General features: G+C 42.5%; 1 protein-coding gene across 1 annotated transcript; it reads right to left on the bottom strand.

Annotated features, from left to right (window-relative positions):
* Nucleotides 1-215: 215 nt before the first annotated feature.
* Nucleotides 216-12,893, bottom strand: bcap31 (B cell receptor associated protein 31). Its single transcript, XM_028993293.1, has 8 exons — nt 12,780-12,893; nt 11,805-11,913; nt 11,591-11,691; nt 11,097-11,241; nt 7,682-7,817; nt 4,662-4,791; nt 4,475-4,575; nt 216-478 (listed from the first exon to the last, which is right to left on the bottom strand). Exons 2-8 carry the CDS (start codon nt 11,894-11,896, stop codon nt 443-445), a joined length of 741 nt encoding a protein of 246 aa, XP_028849126.1. The 5' UTR covers nt 11,897-11,913; nt 12,780-12,893; the 3' UTR covers nt 216-442.
* Between the last annotated feature and the right edge of the window lie 2,663 nt (nt 12,894-15,556).

Genomic DNA, 15,556 nt, shown 5'->3' with positions numbered 1-15,556 from the left:
CTTAAAATTAACACTTTTGTAATTTGTAGTTAAACACAACAGAAAAAGCCTCACAGCACTGTGTGTGTGTATGTATGTATGTGTGTGTGTGATAAGCTCAGCGCTGCAGTACTTTTTTGGGAGTCTCAGCCCAGAACTGTATTTTATCCCCACCATGTGTTTATTAAGAGAACATACCATTCCAAAAAAAAAAAAAAAAAAAAAAAAAAAAAAAAAAAAAAACACAACAAACACGCGACGTCTTCCAGAATCCTGCGTGGAGTAAACATCCGTTTCTTTTACTGCCGTCGAGAAAGAAGAAGAAGAGAAAGCAGGCAGCAGGACAGAAGCGGCTGACAGAAATGACAGACAGGTGACAGAGTCCGGCAGGTAAAGCGGTCGTCTGCGGCAGCATCCCAAAACCTCCCGTTAACACCGGTGTCGAGCAGCGTGGGAGGCCGGATCAGTTTGACTTTTTGTCTTGGGAGTCACTCTTCGCCTTTAAAAGAAAAATACATCAAAATAAAGGTTAGATTTAACAGATGAAACTATTCACTTCGAACGGGGTGATGTCGTGCACTGCACTGTGGGTGTGTTGCTTGTTGCCAAGCGACAGACCCACAAATCCAAAAGCGTGAAGGAAGTGCCAGCCAATCAAACCCTCTAATGAATTTTTTGGTCAATTAGTCGGGTTAATAGGTTATGTTGTTGTGAGCATGAATATTAAATATTGAAAATGTCTCGCAGCACTTAATGCCTTCGTTTTGACAGCCATGATGAATTATGTCCAGCGGGGGGGTTTTGTGGGCTGTTTAAGACCTCGTGAGGAGCTTTTTTCAGACGGGACCCAGGAAAGCGGGACACCTTTACAGGCATTTCGCCCGGGCGCACCGCTGATTTATATACGCTGGGGATATGAGAACGGCTTGTCTGACACATGTACAGTATGTGCACATGCTCATGCTCACAGAATCATAAAACGTCTCAAGGCGGAACTCGTATATCAGGTGCATTGGGTTCAAGGAAAAGTGAGGGGGACGAATTCATACACACACACACACACACACACACACACACACACACACACCTAACGCCACACATGACCCCGACAATCAAATAAAATCCAGCTGGAATACATGAAATGTAATGTTGTGATGGGCAAGGACTTCATATTTTTATTCATAATTTGCCATGTGTGCCCACCCACTGCCCATGCCATTGTATTTATAGCCGCGATTCAGAATGAACTGATGGTATAAGAGCTCTTGGAAAGATTTCAGACGGTAAGTTCATCTGAAGGAACTCACACTGCGGAGGTGAATTTCCAGATGTCAGGAGGCGGGGTGAGGCATTTTTGCAGATAATAATATATATAATATATAGAATTAAGAACGCGTCGCATATAGTAATCATCATAATATTCCTCATATACCATTTATGACTGGGTTGACGTTTTAGAAGTTCATCTCGGAGTTCTAGAACACCATTTACAATCGGTTATAAATATGCTGCTAGTGCTACGTGTGGAAAAGCACATCAACCTCTTGACTTTTGGAAGTGTTCAGAGTTCTGATTAAATTAACGTCAGCTCTTCAGAAGATGGGTGTAACGGTGAATGATTAATTCCTTACTCACTGACTATTGTTAGGAAACGCTATGTGCTGGAACCCACACCTCTATAGACGCCGGCAGGAGAACATGACCCACATACTCATGTCACGGTATCCACCCTTTCCAGCGTAACACTCCAAACCAACAGGACACGCAGAAACGCTGTACTGGTCTTGATCTCGGAACAGTAACATGTGACTGAGATGTGATTTAGTGCCTTATCAGGCTTTGCTATTTGTTGTTTGGGAACGATGTACGCCCCGAGTTCGACGCATTGTTCCAGATCAGAGGCTTGACTTGGTCTCAGTGCAAAGTCTCAGTTTGGAACAAGGTTTCATTTGAGGTTTCGAAATGTTCATAAATTGGTACATTAATGAATGAAGAATTATCCTTAAATATTCATCCCTATCTAAAAAAATCCCTTTGTGAGATTATTTAACATTAATACGAGTTCCACTATCCCATCTATGGTCCTGCTGTTACCATTATCTGCACCAAACATTGTGGTTGGTGAATGTTGTTGATGACATTTCCACGAATGGCCACTCTATAGGCCACTCTCCTCCTCGTCCCGCCTCTCTCCTACTCATTAGCATTTAAAGCTACAGACACCGCAATGGCACGTTCTGGTTAAATCTCTTTGTGGGACTGGATCAAAGTGGCTGTTTGCACCAAATTCAAGGCTGAATTTCAGAAATAGACGTCAGTGGTCATAAAAAAAAAAAAAAAAAAAAAAAAAAAAGGGATGTCATGTCAGGGGACCTTTAAAGCAGAAGTGTAGCAGACGAACTTGCTCGATCAAGTTAAGTCGATCTGTTAATTTTATGGTAATCATCAAGGTAATAATCTCATTAATGTTGAATAGAAAAAAATCATCCAACCCAAAAGACCAACAACTAATCTGATTCTACTGGTTTTGCTAGACCAAGTTACACCAAACATCAAATAGAGAAAATAAACATTGATGGCAAATCATAAACCAAGTTAGATTGAAGCCATTGTACAATGCAGAGTTCATGCGTCCATTCAGCTCGTATGGTGTCTGAGGGGCAACATAGTCAAACGGTGACATTAAGCACTGCGGGGAAAACACCGCTGTGCAATTTTGCAAAATTCATATTTAGATCACTTACGCCTTATTATGCAAATTTTAAAGGCATTTGCTGGTCTACAGCTTCACCATTAGAGATCCGCCGCGAACAACAACCCGCATGGGGATTTATCCACCAAACGCAAGCCTGTGTGTGATGTACCTCAAATCATATGAAACGCAGGCGGGTGCACATCACACGCTAAGCTGTGGTCTTCGCTCAAAACGCAGCCAGACTCTACCGTTGAGGGGATTAAGCTTCTAAATCTGAATGTGTTTCTGCGCATTTTGTCATGTTGCCATATCCATTCGAGGCATGTGACACCAGCAGGTTTTCCCAGAATGCAATGCATGAACACGCCTTCTTCCATTTTTTTTTTTTATATTGTGTCTCCATTCTTTCAAACCACACTTGACCTTTTTCAAAGCCAGAGCCCCCAACCTCCAGGTCCTACCAGTAGCCCTGTATGCTGAAAACCAGAGAAACTGCAGCTATATTGACTGATGCCCACTTTATAAAGGGGTACTGATGGAAGAGAAAACAAAGCCATGACAAATTGCCCTAAAGAGAATCTTAAACAAAAAGCTAATCTAAAAGCTACCAGACAGCTCAGACAATGAAGAAGGCATTTGCATTTTCAGAAATCCATTAAAGAGGAGGTGTGGATGGGGGCGTGGTTGCATTGGATGCGCGTACGGAGTACACGCACCGCAGGGCTTCAGCCTACCTGAGGCAGAGATTGCCCTTCCAAACAGCGAAATGCGTCTTAGGTCAGACAAGACTTCCACATTCATAGCAAGACAGACTCTGTCACGACCTCTGCATTATGACAATTGTTGCTCACCATTTTAAGTCACAGAAAAACACATTGCAGACATACCTTGATGTGATGGAGCGAAGGCCTGTGCAGTGACTGGCTCGGTAAAAACTATGCAACATTATCCTTGATTAAAATAAATGTATTCAGCGTGCACACAACAGTCTGGACCGAATGGAATCTTTCACATTGGGGGGGAACAATGTAGGCGTTTATTCAGTTGGAATACCCAGATGGGCTCTCCATTTGTTGGTTTCCACACGGATTACATTTACAGCATTTATCAGACGCCCTTATCCAGAGCGACTTACAATCAGTAGTTACAGGGACAGTCCCCCCCTGGAGCAACTTAGGGTTAAGTGTCTTGCTCAGGGACACAATGGTAGTAAGTGGGATTCGAACCCGGGTCTTCTGGTTCATAGCAGAGTGTGTTACCCACTAGGCTACTACCAGCCTACACGGATGAAACGGGTGATGATTTGTGCAGACTTGTGTAGCCAAATATCCCAGAAAGCATATTAAGACACAAAACTTTATTATCTTAATAATCACGTTGTGTCCCTCAAAAAGGTGGTGGCGTCCCCTAGCTGTGGTAGAAACTGTGAGAGGATGGGAAACTGGTACAGATTAATCATGTCAGCTTTTTTGGTGCGGGGGCTGCTGTTGTCGCCGCTTGTACAATTTATTACACTTTACCTTAGAGCACACAATTGTTTGGTACTTTACTGTTCAGATAAGATAACGGTAAAACTGCGAGGAAGGTTCTTGAGACGGGCTGTGACGTCAACAAGACCACAACTGTCACCAAGGGAGATGTGGGTCCTCCATCCTCTGGAGTCTGGACTTCAAACCTGAACTTTGCCGATTCAAACTCCTTAGACCTGGAGTCTATCCTTTTTGCACTTTTTGAACAGGTGAGGAGCGGGTAAGGAAAATATGATGGGCGTGTGTTTCAAGCATGAGTTACGGAACTGACCTGCAGCTGAGCGTGCTCCTCCAGCAGCCGGTCGTACTCCATGGTCAGGTTCTCAGCCTGCTTCTTCATGGCCTTCACGTCACTCTCTGACTTATGCAGAACTGCACGCGCACACACACACACAGTGTCAAATTTAGGGTAAGGTTTATCCCCTCATTCACCAACATTCTGGGGTCTTCAATGGTACCTTTTTTGGTTGCTTCAAGCTCATCCTTCCACTTTTTGACTTCCTCTTTAAGTGCTTTGTTCTCCTCTTGCAGCCCTTTGGTTGGTTTGCTCCCCACTTCTGGGATTTCGATGCCGGCATCCCTCAATTTCTGGCAAAAACAGTGTCAAAGTGCGTTTTGAATCCCATCACCATTCACATTTATACAACAACGCTTGCTGACAAACTAATATCGAAATTGTGGAGTTGCACCTGAAGGTATGGAGGTACGTGACCCCATATTGTACCTGGTGAATGGCCCAAAGTGTGCACTGGTGACTAAGCGACAGCAGATTTCCACAGCTTAAATGCTTGGGTAAGCAGGCCGCCATCTGTGTTTCAACGCAGGCTTTAGGTAAGCCACCACTGTGGCCTATGACCTAAACCTAAACCAGATAAAACCGGAACCTGTCTAGATCAAGCCAGTCACCCCTTTCCCCAGGAGAGAGGACAAAGTCTTATCCTTGGATCGCAGTGTCGACTCCTCCACAAAGATCAGGACTGCACATTCAGGACCAGGGCTGTTAATGCTGCCGTTTTAAACTCCCACTCAAGCGCTCTCAGGAAATTCCGGAATTGGCAGAAGCTACGTCAAGTGTCCAGCCATGCAAGGCTGGGCGACCACTTCTGGCTTATACTCAACATACCCTGAATTATTCTTTTCATAAAGCATGCAGTCCATCGCAAAGTTTTAGTCACAACTCGTCTCGCTCCAATTATTCGGAAATTCTGATTTACTTTAACTTTACTTTAAGTTTTTTAACACTTAAAAAGCTTACAATATGGATTCATAGGATTCTGAGTAGTTTGGGTGGTTCGTGTGTGTTAAAAGATGAGGTTTTCTTTTCCCATCAGACGACATGGAGAGGGCCCTGTCGCCAGAACAGTTTAAATAGGTGGGGGGGGTTCGTACTTCTGTGAAAAATTAACATTTAAAAAAAACAGTAATTGACTGGAGCCCATTTCCGATTGCTTCAGGATGATGTGACCTCAGATCAGAGTCTTAAAGAGTTCGGAGGGGCAACTCTGTGCAATGAATCAATCAACTTCAGATGAGATAAACAGACTCATTCACAGTATGCTATTTTGTCCTTTCTCTATTTAGCCTCAGATGTAGCAATTAAAAAAAGCCAAATATTGGATTCATACAATGAATTATGAACATATATACAAGTTGAGTCATAATAAATGAAAATAATTAAATGGAAGGAAATGTTTGTTTGAAATGTTTGTGAAACAAATATTAAAAATCTTGAAACTAAACCATATGGACCAACTCTGACCTAAGAATTAACTAGAAAAAATGAAGCAATAAAATGGCTCATTCTGCTATGGAGTAATAATCTGAACTACAATCATTTATGGGTAATTATAACCACAGGCAACACAGAGAAAACAGGGATAGAATTTACACCCATTACTCCTAAAATGTCATATAGAGTACGAGAAGGCATTCAATGCAACACTGGAGGTAAACAGCAGTGGGCATTCTTCACTGGTCAAGATCCATGTAATATGAAGTGTCAATATTTGAATTTAGTTCATTAGTAAATTAACAGACCAGGATTGGTACGTAATAACGAGGGTGCATCTGTTCCACCCCTACGCATTCACCGGATATGGATTTCCTCACACATCCGAGCTTCGGTGGTCGATTGCCAAGATGGATGATTCATCATTCTGACAATATCTGTTGGGGCAAGCCTGCATCCCAGACAGCGCTGAGGATCAATAGTCACATGACCGGCCTGTTCAGGCAATAAACACTGGTTCATAGGAGTGTCTTACCCACTATGCCACTACCACGCCCAGGAACAGTCATATGTTCTTGCTGAAAGCTTATTAACTACAAGTTACAAAAGAGGAAATCAGCAGCATGTGAGTTCCACTGACTTGTGGGAAATTCCTGTACCCTGACATTCGCCGCCCTGGTCCTGAGAGCGGAATTATGACCAGAACAGATATACATCTCTCAGCCGCTCGTCCAACTCAAACACCCACGTCTGGCAGCCGGCTGCAACAAACTATGGGCTAAACATTGCTATATTGTTAATGCTACACTGAAAGAATGTAAGATATTCCTCTTTTGTAACCAGTACTGCTCGCCTGGTCCCTCCATCTCTGAAGGTAAAAGGAAAACATTAATCCCCTCGGTGGTGGAATGAACTTCCCCTCGAGGTCAGAACAGCTCAGTCACTGAGCACCTTCAAACGACAGCTCAAGACCTTCCTCTTTAAAGAATATTTAGATTAAATTGTAATTTTCTTGTTGTCGAACTTTGTGTACAGAATCTACAACAGAGTGAATTAAATAGATGTATTCATAGTTGGGGTCCTAGTGAACCGGAATTGATCTCTTCATCGATGGTAACTTGAAAGCACGTTGAACCTCGTACCCATAGAACATGGAGTACATTTAAAAAAAATAAATAAATAAAATTAAATAAGGACATCAGGACACATGCTGCCAGATCACCAACCAACATGGCCTTTATGTTCATGTCAAGTTAGCACATGCTCGTTCAAAGAAATCACAGCTATCTCCATTACATGGGTTAAAATTATGGCACATGAATGACCTTTCACTTCCCCACACAGGGTATTTTTAACCAAACATGGACTGCAGGGTAACACAAGGCATCTTTAGGGGTCGAATTAAAATTCTAAGCTCGGGGCGCGTACGTTTTATATATGTCAAAGACAATAACATCAGTGTCATGAAAGGGTACAATGAACAAATGCGGAATATCACTTCGCCCCCTAGTGGCAGGACAGAGGCCCACCAGTCTAAAGTGAATGACTCAAATCAACCAAGCCTTGCTTAGTCAACACAAGCATCAGCTCTGAAGCGTGTGAGCCCATTTCAGGGCATGTGCTGCAGACAAATTTATTTTTAACCAAATTGGGTAAACGTTTCCATCGAAGCACCAGACAAGCCCTCAATTCAGGACTTGTTTTCCTCAGAGTATTCACATTCTGTGACCTGTCCCCGCCTTCGCTCACCTCCTGCAGCTTCTCGTTCTCTTCCATATACTTCTTGGCCGCGTCGTTGGCTCCCTCCGCTTGCTTTTTGAAGGCCTCGTTGGACGCCATGAGTGTGGCCTGCTGTGACAGCAGAGTGGCCAGACGTCGCAGCAATCTGTATGGCGGATAGGAGTCAATACAGTAAAAACAGAGGCAAGGATATCACACACACACAACCAGATAAGGGGCGGGGCAATAATAATAATAATAAAAGAACTTTTCTTTAAGGAGGCTTACTTTTGAAAACATCATCACATTTTCAAGCACAAGACAGCGATATGTGCCTTAATTATGATTGAAGATCAGAATACGAGGCTTGATTCAGATAATAGAAGATGAGAGATAAGACTATCCTTTATTAGTCTCAAAAGTGGGCAATTTCCAGTGGCAGCATTACAAAATAAGAGAAGCATAAATTAAACAGCATAAAGACTAAAGTATAATATAAAAAAATTCAGTATACCAATAAATAATCTGGAAAAACCTGTGATGAGTGTTTTCAAAAACAAATCTATATATGTAAAATATGTATGTGGATAACACAGTGGAGATATATATACACACACACACAGTACAGGCTAAAAGTTTGGACACACCTTCTCATTCAATGTGTTTTCTTTATTTTCATGACCATTTACGTTGGTAGATTCTCACTGAAGGCATCAAAACTATGAATGAACACATGTGGAGCTACGTCACCGGACCTGAAAAAGTCACCGGACCTGAACCCAGTCGAGATGGTTTGGGGTGAGCTGGACCGCAGAGTGAAGGCAAAGGGGCCAACAAGTGCTAAACACCTCTGGGAACTCCTTCAAGACTGTTGGAGAACCATTTCAGGTGACGACCTCTTGAAGCTCATCGAGAGAATGCCAAGAGTGTGCAAAGCAGTAATCAGAGCAAAGGGCGGCTATTTTGAAGAAGCAAGAATATAAAACATTTTTTCAGTTATTTCAACTTTTTTGTTAAGTACATAACTCCACATGTGTTCATTCATAGTTTTGATGCCTTCGGTGAGAATCTGAGAATCTAGTCATTAAAATAAAGAAAACACATTGAATGAGGTGTGTCCAAACTTTTGGCCTGTACTGAATGTGTGTGTGTGTGTGTGTGTGTGTGTATATATATATATATATATATATATATCACACACACACACACACACACACACATACATACACACACACACACTAATATTGCACATAAGAAAACACTATGGTGTATTGGATGTGTGTGTTTGTTAGTCTATGTATGTCTGGTCAGCTGCAGGCACTTAGTTGTAGAGTTTGACAATAGTTGGAAGGAAAGACAAAGTAAGTCAGCAACAAAAATTCCTCTAGTGAAAAGAATACGAATGCATGTTAGCGTGTTACAGCCAGTTCATCTCTGTAGAAGGCTGTACATATTATTTATATTCGGCAGATGATATAAAGGCAGCGGCCAGTCCGGTCCACTGCCACTTTGGGATTTCATTACAGGAACAACATTCCGACTTCATCTTACTTCTAGGAAGCAAAAACTATGACCTTTGCGCTCGCAACTGGAGCATGGCAAAAAAAATAAGCACAGCGGTTCCGCCGCAAGGCCCCCTCAGCTAAAACACACATTTCATTGTTCTTTTTTTCAAAGCGGCTGCCAACTTAGCCTAGAATTAGACATGGGGATTAATCAGTCTCAAAATAACCAATAATGCTGGTATTTGCCAGTTCCAGTGGGGTTTAAATAATAATTTAATACAGCACTTGCTTACTTGTATTTTTTCCAGTCTGAGATATTTTGGGTATGTTTATGCTTCATCGTTAAAAAAACCTCTCCGGCGGTTACACGGCAAAGACTGTGATGGGCACGATAATATTTAGGTCACAACTGTACTGTAGAACCTTCCCTGAAGAATTTGTACACAGCTTTGCGTATCAGAGCAACCCTTGTGCCGGTGTTTCAGAGACTGAAATAGTTTTTAGGTTGTGTACAGAAGGCAGGAGGGTGCAGTCCAGCGCGCTTTTGCTTTACTACGCGGACGCAGGGGAGGCCACATGACGAATTGTCACTCTCACGTTGCAGCGTGGGTAACCAGACATTCCCATATATTCTCACAAACCAGGCTCTCCGACCACCGGTGTCGAGTGGCGCACCATTCGTCACCAAAACCCGTGACCGCTTGGGTCACCTCTGCGGCATCCGAACGCATGGGAGAGCACTGCTGGTGGCAAGGGCAGTTCGGTAACGTACATGCGACGGCATGACATCTACCGGGGCTAAATATAATTTCTGTCACCAGCTGCTGCGGTCACATGCTCTCTGCTGCAGCTGTCCAAATGATAACCAGCCAAAGCTAGGAAGTAGTAGTGCAAACAGATGTAGTAGCCCTTCCCTGGCGCTATAAATAGGTCGCCATTCAGGGGAATACGAGCGGGTCCCTGTATGGAAGAGATATGCAGACAGGACGCAAAGTCAAGGAGACGGGGAAATATGCCGCGGGACGCGGCCTGACCGGACACAGCGTGCAGACTTTGCTCCTCAGGTGAGATTTGTGAATGGAAAAATGACTCGTATTCAAATGAGCGTTCTTTCCATGGCCGCTACCGCCATCGTGCCACAAACCATGGAGGAAACGATGCAAATTAAAACTGGCCGATATGGTATTGTCCTCCGCATTACTGTGGTCTGCATTTTTAACTCCTGTATAGGAAATAGGGTTGTGCAGATAATATATTAATTATATTATTAATATATTAATTATAGTATATTAAAGACAAGGTTCTACACATTTTTATAAAACAATTTCTATGATTGTTCAGTTACGCTAAGGCAAATTTTCATAATCATACGTTCTCTGAAATTTCCGTGCAAATTTGGGGAAGAAAGTAAACACAAACTAAGTTTATGACAACCCTAAACTGCTTAACTTAATCAGTGTTTCTTCCTCAAAGTTTGTGCAGCCAATCAGATTGCAATGATTTTTCCATAACTTTACATGTTTCTTTCATATTCCACAACTTTTCTGAACTGGAAAATTCTCTTTTTCAAATTCCATGAATTTTCTAGGTAAAACTGAGTGACATGAATGATGTGATTCAGCACAGTTATAATCCATTTTTAAATTTGCCCTGCTGACTGAGTGTCTTGTGACCTCACAACCCTGCATGGCACATTCTCTAATATTAAGCAACGCCAAGTGGGGTGAGAAGATGTCAGTGTGACTAGCTGTGGGTCAGGGTGTGGATTGGGTGCAACAGCCGCAACTGTTTTGGCAAGTAGAAAGTTCGCACTGTGCTCTCTAGAGTGATCCCTGCCTCTGGTGGCTCACTCCTGAAAACACCCGGTATCAAGGTTCGACATGAACACCGATCCAGGTGCCCATGGGTGGAGTTGTGGTGAGGGCTGAGCATGAACTCACAGACACAGGAGCAGAGCGAAGCCTGCAATGTACTCATTCCTCTGGGCCCTAAAGAGTTTCATGTGGATGTGCTCGATGGCAACTGGGTTGTTTGACAGGTCCACCTTGTCTGTCACACTGTACTTCCGTGCTTCTCTGAGGGCATCTGTAGAGATCACACACAAAAAATAAAATAAATAAATAATCAAGAATTATTTTATTAAAACAAATTAGGATTTTATGATGAGAGTCCTGGTAAGCACCATGTAAAACATGTCCAGAAGAACAGAAAGGAATTCATTTAAACTACACAGAGTTGGTGGTTAAAGTCACTTGCAATGCAAACCTGAGGGTCTGCGGCTTAGTGATTTCACCCAGTAATGACTGATAACCCCTTCCTCTGATTTCCAAATAAATGCGGGCTATGCCTCAGCACAGACAGGATTAGCAAATTTCACAGATTTCAAAAGAACATTTCTGGCTACATGAAGAAAAGTGGCATCAATACCACTCACCAATTAGCAGAAACACTAAAATACCGATGACGACCATGAAAAAGGTGTTTCCATACGTCGCAATGGCCTGGACAAGGCGAGATTTGAAGAAATTGCTCCATCTGTGAAAAGCAAACATTTAAATGCCCTGGTGAATATTAAAACTTAAACATATACTTATGCATATGAGAGCAAATTAGTGTACACAGACACTGCTGCAATTTTTCAGGCTCACCGTTTTGGGGATATGAAAGGCACACAGAGCAGAAGCACGGCAAACACTTCCGCATACAGGAAAGTAGCCACGGCCGTCCACTGCAGACTCATGGCCACCAGGGACGATCCTGTAATAAAAAAAAACGTTGTTTCAAACCCAGCGCCGCCTCACTCACTTGAAGTCTTTTCTTATCAGTGCCGTTCAGTGGGAGGGGATGTGCCGAAGTGCAACAGCACCATCTCACGTCATCACAGAGCAAATGTCCTTGCATTGCGACATCAAACCAGGGAGACCAGAGTTCATTTAAAGCTCTTAATCAATATATACGATCATGGTGAAACGCTGAATGTAGCCTGCGGAGAAGTCGTGTAGGCAAGCCACAAATACCATGAAAACCTCACACTGATTTCAAAGGCCTATATTTGTTTAAAAAAAAAAAAAGATTCATTACTTTAAGCACGATAAATGAACGTGTGAAAGTGTTGCAAGTGCATCCCAACTTTAGAAGTAATGCGCATGCGCAGTCTGACCCTTCCAAGCGGGGCTTGTTAAGTTATTTATCAACGCTTGAAGGCGTTAAGCTAACACTAGGCTAGGATTTACAACTTGATGTGTCGTTTTTAAGAGTTTTGAAGGAATGTAGGCAGGTTGGTCGGCGGTCAAGGCAACAGGCCAGATAGGTGGCCCAAATTTTAGGTACCACATTTGCCAAAAACAGTTGACATAATCGGCGTTTTGACGAATCTTCTGCCGGAATTTAAAGATATTTCGACTCGCCCCGATTTCATCCCAACAAAAAACAAAAAAGGCAATCGCCTGTCAGCGACCGTCTGCTTGACTAGAAGCGGCTAAGCTAGCTGGCTAGGCTAATGACATGAACACGCCTACCCCGTCAGCTCGTCCGCTTTGGTTACCTAAGCAGTTGAAAAGCTTGAAACGACCCGTTTTGGGCGAAAAAAAAATGCTAATATATATACACATATATATACTCACCGCGTTCCTAGAAAAGGAGAGAGTAGTGGTAAACTGGCGGGTCGGAGGACCTCCTGTTGGATGCGATTCTGTGGGCGAACTGGACCACTTCCGGTTTGCGAGCGGAGCGCCAACTCATCCGGCAGAAGAAGAACCCAGCGCCGGCAAAGTTTTTAAAGAGAAACGCGCGTCGAGAATAACGCCGTGGAAAGAAGGGGAATTTACTTGAGCCCTTCACAAAATGATTTTTGAAAAAACAATTTTCAGGATTTCAACCCCTTAAGTGCTAGTTTAAACATTTGTATTATTGATTATCTATTTTTAAATGATCCTATTTAAAAACGAGTTATTTCCATATAATGAGTAGTAAGGGGATTATGCAGTGGTGGAAATTAGAGACTTGGACGTGTCAAAGATGTACAATTTTGATTGCATGGGTGTATTTTGTGCAGTCAAGTAATGCCAAAATATGCCATAAAATAATATTTTTTTCATGAACCACTTAGTGAACTTGAGCCCTTTTGATGATCAAATATTCATTACTTTTCAGGATTTTTTTTAATGTTACCTCTCTTGTCCCAGGTCAATAAACCAAATTTGAACGCCTCAGACATAGTTATAAAAGATCTTTTGTGTGTAAAAGGTTAGCTGTTTAAATGTAGATCACTAAAAGAGATATGGGTAACTCAAAGAAATGTATCATGTTACGTGTGTAACCCAGTTCTAATACATACATATAATACAATAATAAATAAAATATATATACAGTACAGGCCAAAAGTTTGGACACACCTTCTCATTTAATGTGTTTTCTTTATTTTCATTACCAATTACGTTGGTAGATTCTCACTGAAGGCATCAGAACTATGAATGAACACGTGTGGAGTTATGTACTTAACAAAAATTGGTGAAATAAGTGAAAACGTGTTTTATATTCTAGTTTCTTCAAAATAGCCGCCCTTTACTCTGATTACTGGTTTGCACACTCTTGCCATTCTCTCGATGAGCTTCAAGAGGTTGTAAGAATGGACATCACGGGAGCCTGCTTTTGCCTTGCATAACAGATGTCTGCAGGGGGAGGTGTGACATTCCTGTGTCGACGGTTGTGGGTGAAGATTCGACACCCCGGTTTTTACATGCCTTTTGTCCAACGTCAACGTGTGAAGTATCAGCCGTCAGGACCGCCCACCCTCTTTGTCTTCCCCAAATGGGAGGCACCGGGGGCGTGACATCAGAAACAACAGGTTCTGATTGGTCAGTGACAACTTCCTGTAGGCCAGTGACAACTTCCTGTAGGCCAGGGGTATAAAAGTCTGCTCACATGTGGAAAAAGGACCTCTGAGCTTCTTGCTCAGGGGGGTTTCCCTTGGAAGCCGGAAGGCTTCTGAGACTTTATCTCCCCCTCTCTTTCTCTTCTCCCTCTTTACTCTTTCTTCTCATTTTTATTTTCTCTGTAACCTTGGTACCTTTTTACATTCAATATTCACATGTAACTACAATAATTATGTACCGGTGTTAATAAATTAGAAACTGTTCATTTTTAACCTCTATTGTGCCATGCCTCTTTCTGCCAGGTAACATCAAATTGGAGTGGTTGAATACAGTGCTTTGTGTGGAGGGAGAAAGAGTTTTTTCTACACACTCTATTCTCTTCTCAAACACCACATGGTCTTCATTGTTTTTACAAGGTCATCATCTGAAACGGTTTCCCAACAGTCTTGAAGGAGTTCCCAGCACTTATTGGCCCCTTTGCCTTCACTCTGCGGTCCAGCTCACCCCAAACCATCTGGATTGGGTTCAGGTCCAGTGACTGTGGAGGCCATAACTCCACATATGTTCATTCATAATTTTGATGCCTTCAGTGAGAATCTACCAATGTAAATGGCCATGAAAATAAAGAAAACACATTGAATGAGAAGATGTGTCCAAACTTTTGGCCTGTACTGTATAAAGGTGGAAATAACAGCTAAATTATTCAATGTCCTGAAAAAAAGGGCCATTTGGATTTAAATGCATTTAACTTAAATAAACAAGAGCCTGACTGCATAACCTCCACATTTAACTCATCGCCTTGGTGAGCCCAGGGAGCAGTGTGGGATTCAAACTGGCAACCTTCCGTCCGTTTCCTTACCCGTTAGGCCAACCAAATGTGTGTAATGATTAACGCATGTTATGTATGTTTGGCTGTTAATGTTACTTGTTTTAAGCTGAGTTTAGCATTTTGTAGGTTCTACAGAGTTCAGACCATCAGAGAAAAAGTATTGATGACGGAGAGGCTACAGGAACCTGAAAGCAAAACCTGATCCACCAACATCGCAGGTGGTTCTAGATTTTTCTGATTCAGATCCATTAACTGCAACTACAAGAACACTTTCTTGTGGAGCTCTGAAGATGAAGCTACACTTATGCCACTTTTCAGCACAGGGCCTATACCACATACCCCTACGCGTCGTCCACAGTTAAAACGCGCCTGAAGAAGTTTCCAGAAGACTATCCAGAGAGGGGGACACGCCATGTTAAACACTAGTTGGGAACAGCGTCGCTCTCCTCATTCATCTGCCTCCTGACTGAGATGACTGAGAAAACTGAGATTACCATTACCAGGGCCTGTAGCGCCCCCTGGACACTGAATGCAGGAACTGCATGCTGTTTCAGGTCAATTTTTATAGAAAATGTGAAACACGAGAAGTGAGGGCATTTCAGGTTTAATAAAGAAATTACACATTTATACAGACAGACGAAAACAGACATATTGAAGGCTTGTTACAACTGAAAATTACTGAAATGCTCTATAAAAA

This window comes from Denticeps clupeoides, chromosome 10, assembly GCF_900700375.1.
Source record: "Denticeps clupeoides chromosome 10, fDenClu1.1, whole genome shotgun sequence".
NCBI lineage: Eukaryota > Metazoa > Chordata > Actinopteri > Clupeiformes > Denticipitidae > Denticeps > Denticeps clupeoides.
Note: the sequence above shows the minus strand (reverse complement) of the source record. Positions and strands in the feature narration are given on the sequence as shown.